We start from the raw sequence: 18,438 nt of genomic DNA on the forward strand, positions 1-18,438 counted from the left end.
CACACAAACACATACAAATGCAAGACACACACAAGGCTTACACACAATGGCACACAGACAGACACACCCACTCTGGGCTACCCTCCCAACCATGGATAGAGCTCTGTGCCATCTGCTCCTGGAGACCAACAGTGTGTTCCAAATCAAGGTTATCAACAAAACACACACATGCAAATGTTCCCTCTACCGACTGACTCCCTGACTGTACTGTATGTCTTTGCCTCTCCACTGGGAAGTCACTTTCAAACATCTGCGTTTACATCATGTCAACATTACCGCCAGCTGCGGCCCAGTTTGTGACTTAGTGGTCTCCCAGAAGTTGTTGATGACACTTTTTAAAGGTGACATCATTTCTTGTATCAATCTCCAGAGATAAGTGCATATTGTACATGGCTCCTGGTAGCAGTGAAGTAATCGTATCGGTGTGTATGTGTGCCCCACAAAACCAAGATTTGACATGCCCTGTCTGCGATAGACAAAGGGGTTCATGGATTCGATTTTACAGTTACAAAGGAGCTCATAGATTACTGTTTAACACAAAAATGAAAACAAAGGAAGTCATCATTGGATACAATGGACTAGCATAAGCAGCAACAGCAGCACCAGTGTGTGTTCCTGATTTATTCTGTAACAGGTTTGACTTGTAGGTACATTGACAACGCACACTTACAGTATGTTGTTGTGGTGTTATTCTGACCGTGTACTGTCTGAGGTGGTAGAGAGGTGTGGCCGAGTACTGATAGTACTACTAGATTATGCATGTCCCTTGCCATATCATTTGTAGGTACCAGACAGGGATAGAAATGGGCATCACAGGGAACCTGACAGGATTAACTCTACATTGCAGATGACGGGTCTGGACCATTCTGAAGAATGGTCAGCCTCAGGAGCAAAATGGCTGTCTGTCAATCTCTGATCCATTAAAAGAATTGTAAAGACGATCGAGTGCTCCAGTGTCATTACATTGAGTCCAAGTCTTCAAAGTGACCTAAGGTTCTTTCTACTAATTGTAGTCCTTGCTATGTGGACACCTTCTTGCCACTTTATTAGTTGCTGGGCAGAGGCACACAGTTATTCCTTTTTTGTTTGGTCTGGTGACTCACATTTTGTTTTGGAGGGATTCTAAGTTTGATTCAAGCATACCTCTAACTTTATTATATTGATGTCAGAAGTAGGAGGGTGACTGATGAACAGCTCAATGAACAATGACAACTACATTGTTCATCGTTCAAGACAATCATTCAAAGAGAAACGTCCTGAACAAACACAGCAATTTAAATACACTGATTTAAATATGTGAATGTTGAGGAATATGAAATAAAATTGTATTTGTCACATGTGCCCGAATACAACAGGTGTAGTAGACCTTACAGTGAAATGCTTACTTACAAGCCCCAAACCAACAATGCAGTTTAAAGAAAATACTTTTAAAAAGTAAGAAATAAGAATAACAAATAATTAAAGAGCAGCAGTAAATAACAATAGCGGGGCTATATACAGGGGGTACCGGTACAAAGTCAATGTGCGGGGGCACCGGTGTCGGAATATATAGGAATATAGGAATAAGGTGGAATCATATTACACAGGCTCCGACACCCGCCGAATGTGACAGGGGCTACAGTCCATTACGGATTACAAAGGAAGACCCAGCCGTGATCTGCCCAACCATGCCTCTCTACCAGATAAATGCAATGCATTTTATGCACACTTTGACAATAACAACATCACGCAGGAAGCGGCGCAGGTCCTAATCCAGGCACTTGTCATCTCCCGTCTGGATTACTGCAACTCGCTGTTGGCTGGGCTCCCTGCCTGTGCCATTAAACCCCTACAACTCATCCAGAACGCCGCAGCCCGTCTGGTGTTCAACTTTCCCAAGTTCTCTCACGTCACCCCGCTCCTCCGCTCTCTCCACTGGCTTCCAGTTGAAGCTCGCATCCGCTACAAGACCATGGTGCTTGCCTACGGAGCTGTGAGGGGAACGGCACCCCCGTACCTTCAGGCTCTGATCAGGCCCTACACCCAAACAAGGGCACTGCGTTCATCCACCTCTGGCCTGCTCGCCTCCCTACCTCTGAGGAAGTACAGTTCCCGCTCAGCCCAGTCAAAACTGTTCGCTGCTCTGGCACCCCAATGGTGGAACAAACTCCCTCACGACGCCAGGTCAGCGGAGTCAATCACCACCTTCCGGAGACACCTGAAACCCCACCTCTTTAAGGAATACCTAGGATAGGATAAAGTAATCCTTCTAAACCCCCCCCCTTAAAAGAGTTAGATGCACTATTGTAAAGTGGTTGTTCCACTGGATATCATAAGGTGAATGCACCAATTTGTAAGTCGCTCTGGATAAGAGCGTCTGCTAAATGACTTAAATGTAAATGTAAATGTAATGCCGGGTGTGAGGGCCGCCACCGACCCAGAAGATTGGGTGATCTCGCTCTCCGAGGCCGATGTGAGTAAAGTCTTTAATAAAATAAATACCGCGGGGCCCGATTGGTATTCCAGGGCGTTTTCTCAGAGCATACACAGAACAGCTGGAAGGTATATTCACAGTCATCTTCAACCTCTCCTTGTATCAGTCTGTAATCCCCACATGTTTTAAGATGACCACCATCATTCCTGTCCCCAAGAACTCTAAGGCTTCATGCAACAATGGCTACCCTCCTGTAGCACTCACATCTGTAATCATGAAGGTCTTTGAGAGGCTGGTTATAGCACACATCAACTCCATCATCCCAGACATCCTAGATCCACTCCAATTTGCATACCATCCCTACAGATCCATAGACGCAATCTCATTTGCACTCCACACAGCCCTCACCGTTCCAGATAAAAGGAATACCTATTTTAGAATGCTGTTCATTGACTACAGCTCAGCATTATCACCTCCAAGCTCGTCAACAAGCGGAGGACCCTGGGACTGAACACCTAACTCTGCAAATGGATCCTGGACTCCCTGACGGGCTGTCTCCAGATGGTGAAGGTAGGCAACATCACCTCCGCCACGCTACCCTGAACACGGGGGCCCCACAGGGGTGTGTGCTTAGTCCCCTCCTGTACTCCCTTTTCACCCACGACTCCAACACCATCATCAAGTTTGCTGACGTCACGACGGTGGTGAGCCTGATCACTGGCGACAATGAGACAGCTTAAAGGAAGGAGGTCAGTGACCTGGCAGTGTGGGGCCGGAGCAACAACCTCTCCCTCAACGTCAGTAAGACCAAGGAGCTGATTGTGGACTACAAAAAACAGGGGGGCAAGCACACCCCCCTCCACATCGACGGGGCTGCAGTGGAGCGGGTCGACAGCTTCAAATCAATAAGAACTTAAAATGGTCCACACACACTCACTCAGTCGTGTAGAAGATGCAACAGCACCTCATCCCCCTCAGGAGGTTGAAAAGGTTTGTCATGGCCCCTCAAATCCTCAAAAAGTTCTTCAGCTGTACCATTGAGAACATCTTGACTGGCTGCATCACAGCTTATGGCAATAGCACCACTCTCGATCACATGGTGATACAGAGGGTGGTGCGGACAGCCCAGTACATCACTGGGGCCGAGCTCCCTACCATCCAAGATCTCTATATCAGCCTGTGTGAAAGGAAGGCCTGGAAAATTATTAGACTCCAACCACCCAAGCCATAGACTGTGCTCTCTGCTTCCGCATGGCAAGTGGTACCGGTGAATCAAGTCTGACACCAACAGGCTCCAACAACATGCCTTTCATGGCAGAATGCATTAAATTTGATAGCAGCCTTCTGGTTCACACCTTTGTGATAACTTGTCTTGGATGAGCGGGCAGTGGTTTTTCCAATGACATCACAATTAACTAGGGTAAGAGCATGATGAGCTCTATCTGTATCAGTAAAAAAGAATGGCCAGGAAAACAAGTCATAAAAGCAGATTAAAACTGTAAAAGGACCAGGCAGAACACTTTTCCCACTCTAGTCGTGTAAGTATAAGAGCAGGACAAGACCTTCAAAATGATGTCATCGAGCTATGGTCTTAACTGAATCGATATCCATAGATCATACTGTCTCATGTTCTCGCATGCCTTTGGGAGTTGATTTAAGATCTTCAATTTTAGTCACAAAATCTTGGTATGAAAGATTACAACACATTTTATAGAACCGGCAATTAAATATATAGCTCCGTTGTCAGCTATAGCAAGAGAGGACACATACATGAGTTTCCTGTGCTAAATGAATATGCTAAATGAAAATGACCTCAGTAGAGAATTCATTTTGGATAGGGATCATGAATCCAATTCTACATTCAACACTGCATGCAATCCTTAACTTTGTGTGAATTGCAATTTCATGAAAACACATGAAACACTATCCATATTGATCCTAATGAGTGCTTTGATTAAAAACATTTTTAAAAACGGGAGTTTCCTGCCTAAAATAGAGAATTGAGCTGAAGTGAGAGTTTTGATGTCGCTTTAAAACTAATAATAGGCCTAGCCTACTGTAAATTATTAATATTGTCTAATTATAAAGGATTGTCAATATTCTATTTGTCATAGAATTGTTATAAAAGTCAACTAAAACCATTGTAGCCTGTTTAACTTTTTGTCTCATCCAGTGAGTGCTTTCTGAACCAATGACCTGCTATATTTAGAAATAGAAGCACGCTTTTAGGATCCCTGGAGATGCCTTAGAAAAAAATAACTCCCCAGACCGACTGTCCATCGGTTGAACCCTTTTTGGAAAGTGACAGAGAACTAGAAAATTTGATAACTGCTTTTACAGCATTACAGTTTGGAGAGACTGGATTTTCTAAACAAGGGGGAACATTTAGTGCAAAATGCGCCGGGTAATATTTCATCACTTTAGAATTGACTACATGATAAATAAACAATATTATAGTGACTAACGAATTTCGCTTACCATGACTGAGGACATTCAGAAGTATTCCAAGGACAATCATCATGCACGGCATCAGGTAAGAGAGGTCGGGGAGTTGGGGACTTCGGAGGCACTTTGTCCTCGCGCTCATTGACCCGCATGCAACATCCAGCCACACCGCGTATGTCCCAGGATCGACTGAGTGAATAAGCCAAGCCGATTATCGCAAATTTGTGACAATTCCCAAACGTGGACTCGCAGGGATGCAACGTTTGCAGTTATCGCGTTTTTTTCAAAGAGAGGACTTGCAGTAAAATAAATTACATTTATATTATAATTAGACGAGTGGTCAAGAATAGGTTACCCCAAATACCGTGCATCACACACTGCAAGCGTTCCGCGGTCTTTTCAGAAAAATGTCCCTCCGAAGTTTCCTAAAAGCTTAAGCGACACAGAGGCTGAATTTGTTTAGAATAATTCTCAATTGCACTTATGTCGCCTTGCGTCGTCGGTCCTCAATTGCGCTTGCAAGACTTGAAAATAGAATAGTCAGACTGCATGGTGCAGCTCAAACACAGAGCCGTGTTGTGATTGGCCCCCGAGTAGCCTAATACACATTCAGAAAAAGTCGGTGAATAAAATAACCATACTCCACAGTGATGCTGCGCGCCTCTCTGTGTGTGCGTTTACTTTGTGTGTGTGCGTTTACTTTGTGTGTGTGTGTGTGTGTGTGTTTACTTAAAAGAGCGCTACATATTTCGTTTACAACTGTAATTACACTAGAGGAAAACAGATGTACACATATCTACACCCGCAATAACATCTGCTAAATATGTGTATGCGACCAATCCCATTTTATTTGATATACCTCCATTTTTGAGAGGATAGAGTATGCTACATATGTCCTTCAGTATGATGAGCTGGAGTGACTACATTTTTTATTTCATCCGAACGTAGGTCTCAGTTGTGCATGCATATTCTGTACAGTACTTTTGGGGAAAATATTTAAAATATGATAGGTCAGAAATCAGCGTCTGAAAATCAAATTGGCAGAAAATACATGATTACCACATTAAATGTAGGCCTATACCTCACACATACAGTGGGGCAAAAAAGTATTTAGTCAGCCACCAATTGTGCAAGTTCTCCCACTTAAAAAGATGAGAGAGGCCTGTAATTTTCAACTATGACACTTCAACTATGACAGACAAAATGAGAAAAAAAAATCCAGAAAATCACATTGTAGGATTTTTAATGAATTTATTTGCAAATTATGGTGGAAAATAAGTATTTGGTCAATAACAAAAGTTTATCTCAATGCTTTGTTATATACCCTTTGTTGGCAATGACAGAGGTCAAACGTTTTCTGTAGGTCTTCACAAGGTTTTCACACACTGTTGCTGGTATTTTGGCCCATTCCTCCATGCAGATCTCCTCTAGAGCAGTGATGTTTTGGGGCTGTTGCTGGGCATCACGGACTTTCAACTCCCTCCAAAGATTTTCTATGGGGTTGAGATCTGGAGACTGGCTAGGCCACTCCAGGACCTTGAAATGCTTCTTACGAAGCCACTCCTTCGTTGCCCGGGCGGTGTGTTTTGGGATCATTGTCATGCTGAAAGACCCAGCCACGTTTCATCTTCAATGCCCATGCTGATGGTAGGCTTTGTTACTTTGGTCCCAGCTCTCTGCAGGTCATTCACTAGGTCCCCCCCCGTGTGGTTCTGGGATTTTTGCTCACCGTTCTTGTGATCATTTTGACCCCACGGGGTGAGATCTTGCGTGGAGCCCCAGATCGAGGGAGATTATCAGTGGTCTTGTATGTCTTCCATTTCCTAATAATTGCTCCCACAGTTGATTTCTTCAAACCAAGCTGCTTACCTATTGCAGATTCAGTCTTCCCAGCCTGGTGCAGGTCTACAATTTTGTTTCTGGTGTCCTTTGACAGCTCTTTGGTCTTGGCCATAGTGGAGTTTGGAGTGTGACTGTTTGAGGTTTTGGACAGGTGTCTTTTATACTGATAACAAGTTCAAACAGGTGCCATTAATACAGGTAACGAGTGGAGGACAGAGGAGCCTCTTAAAGAAGAAGTTACAGGTCTGTGAGAGCCAGAAATCTTGCTTGTTTGTAGGTGACCAAATACTTATTTTCCACCATAATTTGCAAATAAATTCATAAAAAATCCTACAATGTGATTTTCTGGATTTTTTTTTCTCATTTTGTCTGTCATAGTTGAAGTGTACCTATGATGAAAATTACAGGCCTCTCTCATCTTTTTAAGTGGGAGAACTTGCACAATTGGTGGCTGACTAAATACTTTTTTGCCCCACTGTACATCACCTCTACATAGTATCATAAACTTACTGATGAACTCGATTCTAATACACCTCAAATACTTCCAGCCTGAGCAACAGCAGCATTATCCCACCACTGCCACCAGCAGGGACATCCTGCACCCCAAAAATCTGAGGGTGCTCAAAGTATGAGGATGGCTGGGGGGTGGTCCAACCTGGTCTCAGAGCAGTTTGTATTATTCTGTCAGCAAATCTGAGAATATCCAATTAGTATGATATGTTACGTTTCATATGGTATTTATTAATTTGTGGATGTCCATCGTCCATTTTATATGATATGTTATGAATTACAATTCGTATGATATGTCATGAATTGCAATTCTTATGATATGTTTCGAATTGCAATTCGTACAATATGTTACAAATACCAATTTCTTGTGGCTAACGTTGACTAGGCTAGGGGTTAGGGGATAAGGTTAGGGTTAAGGTGAGGGTTTAGGAATTCGCTTAAAGTGTTATTAAGGTTATGAGGTACCTTAAAGAGTTAGGGAAAGGGTTAGCTAATATGTTAAGTAGTTGCAAAGTAGATAAAAAGTTATAATAAAGTTGTCCATGATGAGATTCGAACACGCAACCTTTGGGTAGCTAGACATTCATGTTATACGCCCACCCTACCACCCTCATTTCATTTTTGACTTAAGTAACCTTCTGCCTTATGTAACCATAGCAAACGTAACATATCAAACTAATTTGAGTGCCCCGGATGTACATTTACTATGTTACGTCTAGTCTATGAGACCAGGCTGAGTGGTCAGGAGGGGGCCTAAGCACCTGAAACAGCTTTTTCCCTGCAATCTAGAGCCATAATCATTATGCTTCATTCTCTGTAAAAAAAATATTTCTGCATATCTAAACAAACCTCTTGAGCTGTCTCTATCCTCCTGACTGGAGGTTATTCTTTTAAAGAAACAAACTATGAATCTCTTCTAAAACCTGTGTAAAAGATTGAAAGGAATGTGAGTCTTATTCAGTACGTTTAGTTATTGCATGCTTTTCTAAAGTCTACCAACCTTGCCAGCACGTATGCCAGCTAAGATAGTTAGACAAGCTACAGTTGAAGTCGGAAGTTTACATACACCGTAGCCAAATACATTTAAACTCAGTTTTTCACAATTCCTGACATTTAAACCTAGTAAAAATTCCCTGTCTTAGGTCAGTTAGGATCACCACTTTATTTTAAGAATGTGAAATGTCAGAATAATAGTAGAGAGAATGATTGATTTATTTCAGCTTTTATTTCTTTCATCACATTCCCAGTGGGTCAGAAGTGTACATACACTCAATTAGTATTTGGTAGCATTGCCTTTAAATTGTTTAACTTGGGTCAAACGTTTCGGGTAGCCTCCCACAATCTTCCCACAATAAGTTGGGTGAATTTTGGCCCCTTCCTCCTGACAGAGCTGGTGTAACTGCGTCAGGTTTGTAGGCCTCCTTGCTCGCACACATTTTCTATGGGATTGAGGTCAGGGCTTTGTGATGGCTACTCCAATACCTTGACTTTGTTGTCCTTAAGCCATTTTGCCACAACTTTGGAAGTATGCACGGGGTCATTGTCCATTTGGAAGACCCATTTGCAACCAAGCTTTAACTTCCTGACTGATGTCTTGAGATGTTGCTTCAATATATCCACATAATTTTGCTTCCTCATGATGCCATCTATTTTGTGAAGTGGACCAGTCCCTCCTGCAGCAAAGCACCCCCACAACATGATGCTGCCACCAACGTGCTTCACGGTTGGGATGGTGTTCTTCGGCTTGCAAGACTCCCCCTTTTTCCTACAAACATAACGATGGTCATTATGTCATTATGTTTCATCAGACCAGAGGACATTTCTCTAAGAAAGTACGATCTTTGTCCCCATGTGCAGTTGCAAACTGTAGTCTTGCTTTTTTGTGGCGGTTTTGGAGCAGTGGCTTCTTCCTTGCTGAGTGGCCTTTCAGGTTATGTTGATATAGGACTCGTTTTACTGTGGATATAGATACTTTTGTTCCTGTTTCCTCCAGCATCTTCACAAGGTCCTTTGCTGTTGTTCTGGGATTGATCTGCACTTTTCGACCACCAAAGTACGTTCATCTCTAGGAGACAGAACGCGTCTCCTTCCTGAGCGGTATGACGGCTGCGTGGTCCCATGGTGTTTATACTTGCGTACCATTGTTTGTACAGATGAACGTGGTACCTTCAGGTGTTTGGAAATTGCTCCCAAAGATGAACCAGACTTGTGTTCTACAATTTTTTTTCTGAGATCTTGGCTGATTTCTTTTGATTTTCCCATGATGTCAAGCAAAGAGGCACTGAGTTTGGAGCTAGGCCTTGAAATACATCCACAGGTACACCTCCAATTGACTAAAATGATGTCAATTAGCCTATCAGAAGCTTCTAAAGCCATGACATCCTTTTCTGGAATTTTCCAAGCTGTTTAAAGCCACAGTCAACTTAGTGTATGTAAACTTCTGAACCACTGGAACTGTGATACAGTGAATTGTAAAATTCAAAATAATAGTTTGTTAACAAGAAATTTGTGGAGTGGTTGAAAAACTAGTTTTAATGACTCCAAACTAAGTGTACGTAAACTTCCGACTTCAACTGTATATATATATATTCTCTAAGAGCGTTGCACACCTGGATTGCACATTATTCATTTTTTTTAAAATCTTCAAGCTTTGTCAAGTTGGTTATTGATCACTGCTAGACATCCATTTTCAAGTCTTTCCATAGATTTTCAAGCAGATTTAAGTCAAAACTGTAATTAGGCCACTCAGGAACATTCAATGTCGTCTTGGTAAGCAACTCCAGTGTATATCTGTCCTTGTGTTTTAGGTTATTGTCCAGCTGAAAGGTGAAGTTGTCTCCAAGTGTCTGTTAGAAAGCAGACTGAATGAACCAGGTTTTGTTCTAGGATTTTTCCTGTGCTTAGCTCTATTCCGTTTATTTTTATCCCCCCAAAAAACTCTAGTACTTGCTGATGACAAACACACCCATAACATGATGCAGCCACCGCCATGCTTGAAAATGTGAAGACTGGTACTCAGTGATGTGTTGGATTTTCCCCAATGATAATGCTTTGTACTCAGAACATAAAGATAATTTCTTTGGCACATTTTTTGCAGTTTTACTTTAGTGCCTTATGGCAAACATGTATGTTTTGGAATATTTTTATTCTGTACAGGCTTCCTTCTTTTCACTCTGTCAATTAGGTTAGTATTGTGGAGTAACTACAATGTTGTTAATCCATCCTCAGTTTTCTCCTTTCCCAGCCAATAAACTTTGTAACTGTTTTAAAATCCCCATTGCCCTCATGGTGATATCCCTGAGCCGTTTCCTTCCTTTCTGGCAACTGAGTTAGGAAGGACGCCTGGTTTTTGTGGTTGAATCTGTGTTTGAAATTCACTGCTCGACTGAGGGACCTTACAGAGTATGGTACAGAGTGTGGTACAGAGATGAGGAAGTCATTTAAAAAATCATATTAAACACTATTATTGCACACAGAGGGAGTCCATGCAACTTCTTATGTGACTTGTTGAGCACATTTCTACTCCTGAATTTATTTAGGCTTGCCATAACAATGAGGTTGAATACTTATTCACTCAAGACATTTCAGCTTTTCATTTTTAATTAATTTGTCAACATGTCTAAAAGCATAATTCCACTTTGACTTTATGGAGTATTGTGTGTCCAGTGACACACAATCTTAATTTAATCCATTTTAAATTCTGGCTGAAACACAATTTTTCTTGTAAAAAGTCAATGGGTGTGAATACTTTCTGAAGGCCTACATGATGTCCTTCTCTACTGAAATGTAATTTGACCCTGCAGAAAATAACTGGACTCCAAAAACGAGCAAATTGTAGTCCACTATAAGGTTGGATTTCCTCTCACTGTTAGCAGTTGGGCTTTTGCACCTGGGCTTCCTGCATATTGCGCTGACAGACAATAACTAATCTCTCCATCATCGCCACTCTAATAATGCCACTTATAAACAAGATGGAATGGATCATTTCACTTTCCCCCCTGTTACCTCTCCACTCTGGACTGCATGACTTGAGGAGCAGGGATTAAGGAACTCAAAATCCATTGGCTCAGTTGAAACCAGCCTGTATATTCCAAACATTGCACCGCACCAGAAAGCATTTTTAGACACATACAGTCATGGTAGTCGACAGGATGATTTTGTTGAGCAAGTGACTTTTGAAAACTGCAATTTGATACCTCCACTTGGACATAGCTGTTGATCTCATGTGATTTCTTAATTCCCAATTTTCTCCAACAATGTCCAAAATCTCCCGTCCTCTCATGGCCTTGCCTGGGACTCTGGGTTGTTGCTGCCAGAGATATGAGTATGTAGGCCCATACGTGGTATTAAAAACCCATAAAAACTGACTGCCAAAAGGTCATTCACTGCAACAGCCAGCCAGTACCAGCCTTCCTTCCTCCTGGGAAAGGTCTGAAGTCTGAACCATGGCCATTCCCACCCTATCTGCTTTCAGTATAGCCGGATACCACTTTTTGGGGCCTGTGAAATCCCACAGTTGTTCCGCAATTACAGCTGCTGTGCATAGAAGAGGGGGGCTTTTTAACAGCGAGGGGGATAGAGTTAACCCAGCTGTGTTGGGGGAGGAATCACAGCTGCAAACTAGACACACCTGTGGCACCGACAGGGATAAGGATATTCACAAGGACAAGCCTAATAAAAAAAATACTTCTAAAGATTTCTCCTTTATGTTGTGGTTTTACTGTCCATGGGCCATATGATACCCATTGAAATTATATAATTAAAATAAGAGTTATGTTTTTTGGTGTGTTTTTTAATTATAAACGTCATAGTTAATGCATTAATTCATGTGCAGGTCCCTGATATAATCAAAACATTAAAAACTATTCAACCTAAACTCCAAGGTCATTCACTCTGGTTAAAAAAATGGTATTCAGAAGAGCTCAAATTAAGTCATGATTCCCATTAATAATAAAAACATACATCCATGATTGACACTGGAAATAATGCCACCATTTTCTGCTCTGCAATGTGGAAATGACATTAAAGCAATTTGAAAAGGCGACCTGCGGTCTCTACTGTAATTAAAATATACTACAAAATGGACAAAGGCATCAGTGAACATCGACATAGTGCATAGTTTACATGACAGCATGTGAAAAAGGGTTCCATTTGGAAAGCTGGCAAGCACAACAAAAGGGCAATTTGTTATCACATAGTCAAGTAGGTTCCTGTAGGATAATTAAACGGACGATCTCGAGGTCACTGTTTGGACTCAGCTGTCCCTCTGAGTGTCTGTTCTTCTCCCGGACTCCATCCCCGACACGACTGGCTCAGAGTTTGACAAAAGTTTGGATGTGGTGGCGTCTGCGGCGCTCCTAGGCGGAGGCTCGGCTGTGTGTGCGGCACCGCAGCAGCTCCTTTCTGTGGTCCTCGTGGTGCATTGGTCAGTAGGACTTGGGCTCACAGTGCTCCTGACAGACAGACGAGACCAGGGGAGTGAGAAATAAACTGATCACAGCCTTGCCCAACAGCCCAGAGTCTATTTGAGTATTGGAGCCAAGCTGATCCTCAACACTGGGGCACCTCAGGTGTGCGTGCTTAGTTCCCTCCTGTACTCCCTGTTCACCCACGACTGTGTGGCCAAGCACAACTCCAACACCATCATTAAGTTTGCTGACGACACAACAGTGGTAGGTAGGCCTGATCACTGACAACGATGAGACAGCCTATACGGAGGAGGTCAGAGACCTGGCAGTGTGGTGCCAGGACAACAACCTCTCCCTCAATGTGTGTAAAACAAAGGAGCTGATCGTGGACTACGGGAAAAGGAGGCCTGGTATGGCAACTGCTCAGCAACTGACCGTAAGGCGCTACAGAGGGTAGTGTATACCGCCCAGCACATCACATCACTGAGGACAAGCTTCCTGACATCCAGGACCTATATACTAGGCGGTGTCAGAGGAAGGGCCCCAAAATGTGTCAAAGACTCCAATCCCCCAAGTCATAGACTGTTCTCTCTGCTACCGAACGACAAGGGGTACCGGAGCGCCAAGTCTAAGACCAAAAGGTTCCTTTAACAGCTTCTACCCCCAAGCCATTAGACTGCTGAACAATTAATCAAATGGCCACCCACATGTCCATTTTTTAGTTTGTAAATATTTTCTTAACTATTTCTTGAACTGCATTGTTGGTTAAGGGCTTATAAGTAAGCATTTCACAGTAAGGTCTACAACTGTTGTATTCGGCGCATGCGACAAATACAATTTGATTTGATTTATTGTCAGGTCCATACCTGGTGAGAGAAGTCTCTGTAGCCACCCTTGAGGATAGTGCAGGGCTGGGTATTCGTTCATGCTGTGGTCCACACTGCGCAGGAGGCGACACCTACAGAAGGAGAAAAGCACTCTCTCATGAGGAGAGATTTAATCTCAAATGGAATACATGCAGAAAAAACACATTTCTGGTCAGGAGTCAAAAGCAGATAATAGGTAATCTGCAGATTTGATACACACACACGGACACGAAAACACACACAGGAGGATGTGACAAAAAGGTATGTATGTCACGTTCTGGGTGCTCTTTCGGAGGAGAATTCACAGTGCAGCTCCAACACAAGCCTCATCAAATGTGTGGGCTTTTAGCCTCTGGGACAGTATGCTATCCACTGCCTCGTCTGTTTTGGGCAGGCTCAGAGCCCCCTGCAGGTGATGAGAGGGATAACACTAACTCAGACGAACACACTCAGTTCACACTCCACATTGATATAAACAAAGATTGCACTGCCCAGGGAATTATTCTCACCATAATGTGTCCTCCCTGATACTCATATGGGTAACAGCAGTCCACCACGGCAAAAGACTCAACCAAGCAGCTGAACTTCCCTTCCAGAAGAACACTCATCTGGGACAATGAGAGAATTAAGTATTTTTAGGTATAATGTATCTTCCTGCAAATGTAAGGTGCACTATGTTAGGAGGAGCACTACATCGCATTACACTTACTGTGTCAACCATGATGTACGTCAAGCCATGGACACATGAGAAAAGGAAAGGGCAGGGGAGAGATTCAAAATTGGGGGAAAAGGAAGGAGTCATGTTGGAAGACAGAAAAAAAAGGAAGAAGATCTGGGGAAGAATTATTCAAAGCTGTAGCAACAGAGATTGAACCGTGCATTGAATACAGGTTCAAGATTCACACAGGTGCAAACCTCGCTGCATGATCCATTCAGTGACAAAGATTAACACAATGGGGCAAGAGCTGAAGACAAGTCTATGAGATCCAGATCACGTCATCAGCTTCCTGCTCCAGGATTTCCATGAATCCATCTGGATCCCCTGGAGAGTGCTGGGTTAGGGGGGAGATGCAGGGTAGATGGGACTTCCCAAGGCACAGGGCTCACTGTCACCTTGGAGCTGAGAGTCTGGAATAGGCATAAAACACTTTGGCTTGCCCTGAGATCTCTTCCTGGGGCCATCTAAACACAGGGGAAACCACAGCAATGCAGTCATTGTAATTCAGGTGAGATACAGAGAATGAGTAACTCCTCAAAAACACATCCACAACAGAGGTGGAGACACTTGAGCAATCCCATTCTGTCATCTAGTGGCCATAGTTGAATAAGCCCCACAGGGCACTGAGCTGTTGCTGAAACGTAATAATTTATGCTATTGAAAGATTCAATCTCTGACTGATGACAGAATTTAAATAAAGCATATTGTAGCCCTGAATGTCAAAATGCATCCGTTCACATTCTCCTTGTTACTGAATGGACGTTCACTGAATGGAAGCTTTGGACTGCTACACAGCAACCTGAGCTGGGTGAGAAGAGAGTGTGGTAAACACAATGAGAATCATTAAAAACACATTCATAGGTAGAGTGTGTCCACAGACTGTTCTTTACCAGGAAGGACCGTAACTGGGGTGGCAGCGTAGCCTAGTGGTTAGAGCGTTGGACTAGTAACCGAAAGGTTGCAAGATTGAATCCCCGAGCTGACAAGGTACAAATCTGCCGTTCTGCCCCTGAACAAGGCAGCTAATCCACTGTTCCTAGGCCGTCATTGAAAATAAGAATTTGTTCTTAACTGACTTGCCTGGTAAGGTAAAACATAAACTTCTTGTTGCGACTGCTCCTGGAACAAAGGAGAACATCATTACTTGAGATGATGCAGGTAGCAACACAATACCACTGGGATCCACAGGGCCAATGGGGACCAGGTACTCATCCCTCCACAAATGAATACAGCATTCATACGTGTTCCCAGAATGTTTCTATACACAGGGTTCAAGTTAATGGTGTTCTTGAAGGTGAGAGGAATAAGCCTGGCACCTACAGTAGGTGCAGGAGAGCCCAAGGCCACTGGAGAAGAAGTAGGCTTATCTGCAAACCAACAGGAAATAATGTGCCAAAAAAGCATGAAATGGTGAGGATGGAGTGAAAACAGCATATCACGATGCAATGACATACAAAAGACAAACAAAGACAAAGGAGTGGCAACTGAAATTAAAATGGTGCAACATTTTACTGAAAGTGCAAAGCCTCTGCTACTTTACCTGAGTTTGTGGACAGAATATGCAACGCACACACAAGCATAGATGGTCATTCACTCTGAACTTATGCCCAGCCAAGACTGGCGTCTCGGGTCTTCCTTCCTTGGGAGTTAGAGGTCTTAACGGGTCCAAAAAGTTGGGAATGGATCCGTGGCTTTCCCGCCTGACCGATATGCATAAATACATTTTCAAAAAACAGAGACCCGTTCCAAATGGACGCGAGAACAGTCAGACCCTTTCCGAAAAGTAGTGTGGAAAACAGACCCAAACAGACCTGTGCTGGTTCGGATCCGAGACCTGTTCAGATCCTTGCCATTGTCTCCTCTGCTTTTCTTTGGGGGTTTCCCCTGGGTTGCTGACTTGCTGTCAAGCATTTTTTGTGTGTGAATGAATAGGCCTTTGTAAAAGGAATTGCTCACCTTTGTGTGGTGATCCCTGTGCAGCAGCATCGTCTACACTCCCAGTGCTGAGGTTGGACAGGTCCAGACATCGCCTGCATTACTTAGTTTCACTCCTCTGCGATGTCTAGACATGTTCAACCATTGCCGAGGAGTGTCACTAAGTAATGCAGGCGATGCATGGGATAAAGATGGGTAAATATGGAGGTATAAAGATCATGGTTGTAGGTTTAGCCTCGTCTTATTCACAAGTCATGGCACTAGCTCTCGAGAACTCAAGGGGGCCCAAAATGGCATACAGCCAGTCCCTGTCTTGGGTTCTCAGCTGATTGTATGGACAGCTGGATCCATGTGAAGGAGGGGGGGGGGGGGGGGGGTTACTAAGCTAATATATGGAATTGTTTTAAGATGGTCATACCATGGCTCATTTAGCTATTTGGTTTAGAATTTTAGGACCCCTTTAGGTAAAAAAAAAAAAATCTAAACTAATTATTTGATAAAACATTGAACTTGGCCTTTACTACGATAGAAACACATTGAATAACACACAAGACAGCTCAGGAACGAGTCCCGTTACACTTGTGTTTTATATTAGTTTGCTGTGTTGTAAAGTACTTCAGTAAAAATACTTTAAAGTACTACTTAACTACTAAGTCGTTTTTTGGTGTATCCGTACTTTACCATTTATATTTTTAACAACTTTTACTTTACTTCACTTCATTACATTCCTAACGAAAATAATGTATTTTTTACTCCATACATTTTCTCTGACATCCAAAAGTACTTGTTACATTTTGACAGGGAAATGGTCCAATTCACACACTTATCAAGAGAACATCCCTGGCCATCCCTACTGCCTCTGATCTGGCAGACTCACTAAATCAAATCAAATGTATTTATATAGCCCTTCTTACATCAGCTGATATCTCAAAGTGCTGTACAGAAACCCAGCCTAAAACCCCAAACAGCAAGCAATGCAGGTGTAGAAGCACGGTGGCTAGGAAAAACTCCCTAGAAAGTCCAAAACCTAGGAAGAAACCTAGAGAGGAACCAGGCTATGAGGGTGTGCCAGTCCTCTTCTGGCTGTGCCGGGTGGAGATTATAACAGAACATGGCCAAGATGTTCAAATGTTCATAAATGACCAGCATGGTCAAATAATAATAATCACAGTAGTTGTCGAGGGTGCAGCAAGTCAGCACCTCAGGAGTAAATGTCAGTTGGCTTTTCATAGCCGATCATTAAGAGTATCTCTACCGCTCCTGCGGTCTCTAGAAAGTTGAAAACAGCAGGTCTGGGACAGATAGCATGTCCGGTGAACAGGTCAGGGTTCCATAGCCGTACTTTTTTTTTTTCATACTTTTGAAACTTACAGTAAGTATATTTAAAACCAAATACTTTTAGACTTTTACTCAAGTAATATTTTACTGGATGACTTTCACTTGAGTAATTTTCTATTAAGGTATCTTTACTTTCACTCAAGTATGACTTTTGAGTACTTTTCCACCACTGTTAGGTTGTAGTTCAAACAGTGCACATCAGCATAATCAAATTGAAACGAGTCCCGTGACACTTGTTGGGGGCGTAGAGCAAAACGGAGTCTCCCCTTTCCATAGCGTGGTCATAATAATTCTTGGGATGCCCTACCCCATTGATGTTTACATTTAAAATGGTTAAGGTAAGGGTTATAGTTAGGGTGAGTAAAGGTAGGGGTTTAAGGATGTTTGATTTTTTTTAAATAGAAGAGCGGTAACCATGACAACGATAACACCACGTGATTGGAAAAGGGACAAAGGGCGGTTTTCAGAGCAGCAAGCTATACTTCAGCGGTTTGACGACCTAAAACATATTTTCTATCACAAAAATAATACAACTGCTGCTCGCAAATTTAGACAGGAAGCATGGCATAAAATTGCCGATTCAGTCAACGCTTAAGTAGCTGCCATATAGACAACCTACAGTACCCAGTGAGTGGCAAGTTAGCCCCTGTAGCTGTAGCTAATATTATGTTGGATAGAATGTTATGCTAGCTAGCGGTGGATTGATTGGTTAATAAGGACCCAACCGTTTAACAAAAAAAAATCGCCTAAAACGTCATACCCAAATCTAACTGCCTGTAGCTCAGGACCTGAAGCAAGGATATGCATATTCTTGATGCCATTTGAAAGGAAACACTTTGAAGTTTGTGGAAATGTGAAATTAATGTAGGACAATATAACACATAAAATATAATACAAAGAAAAAAACATGCGTTTTTTGTACAATCATCTTTGAAATGCAAGAGAAAGAACATAATGTATTAT

The 18,438-nt window shown here is 42.7% G+C and overlaps 1 protein-coding gene and 1 long non-coding RNA gene across 3 annotated transcripts in view; both read right to left on the reverse strand.

The window, feature by feature from the left end:
* The window catches only part of LOC139536962 (GDNF family receptor alpha-4-like), a 53,068-nt gene extending 47,577 nt beyond the window's left edge, over window positions 1-5,491 (reverse strand). The window contains exon 1 of the mRNA XM_071337733.1: window positions 4,892-5,491. Coding sequence (XP_071193834.1) covers window positions 4,892-5,000 — 109 coding nt within the window. The 5' untranslated portion in view covers window positions 5,001-5,491. The remainder of the gene's footprint in view (window positions 1-4,891) is intronic.
* A 6,490-nt stretch (window positions 5,492-11,981) lies between these two features.
* On the reverse strand, window positions 11,982-16,236 carry LOC139536963 (uncharacterized). Of its 2 annotated transcripts, XR_011667435.1 has the most exons (4): window positions 15,743-16,236; window positions 13,994-14,092; window positions 13,485-13,890; window positions 11,982-12,663 (listed from the first exon to the last, which is right to left on the reverse strand). It is a non-coding gene; the product is annotated as an uncharacterized lncRNA (long non-coding RNA). The 2 variants fall into 2 exon arrangements; XR_011667434.1 differs by having other exon boundaries at window positions 13,994-16,234.
* Between the last annotated feature and the right edge of the window lie 2,202 nt (window positions 16,237-18,438).

This window comes from Salvelinus alpinus, chromosome 13 (genome assembly GCF_045679555.1).
Source record: "Salvelinus alpinus chromosome 13, SLU_Salpinus.1, whole genome shotgun sequence".
Lineage (NCBI taxonomy): Eukaryota > Metazoa > Chordata > Actinopteri > Salmoniformes > Salmonidae > Salvelinus > Salvelinus alpinus.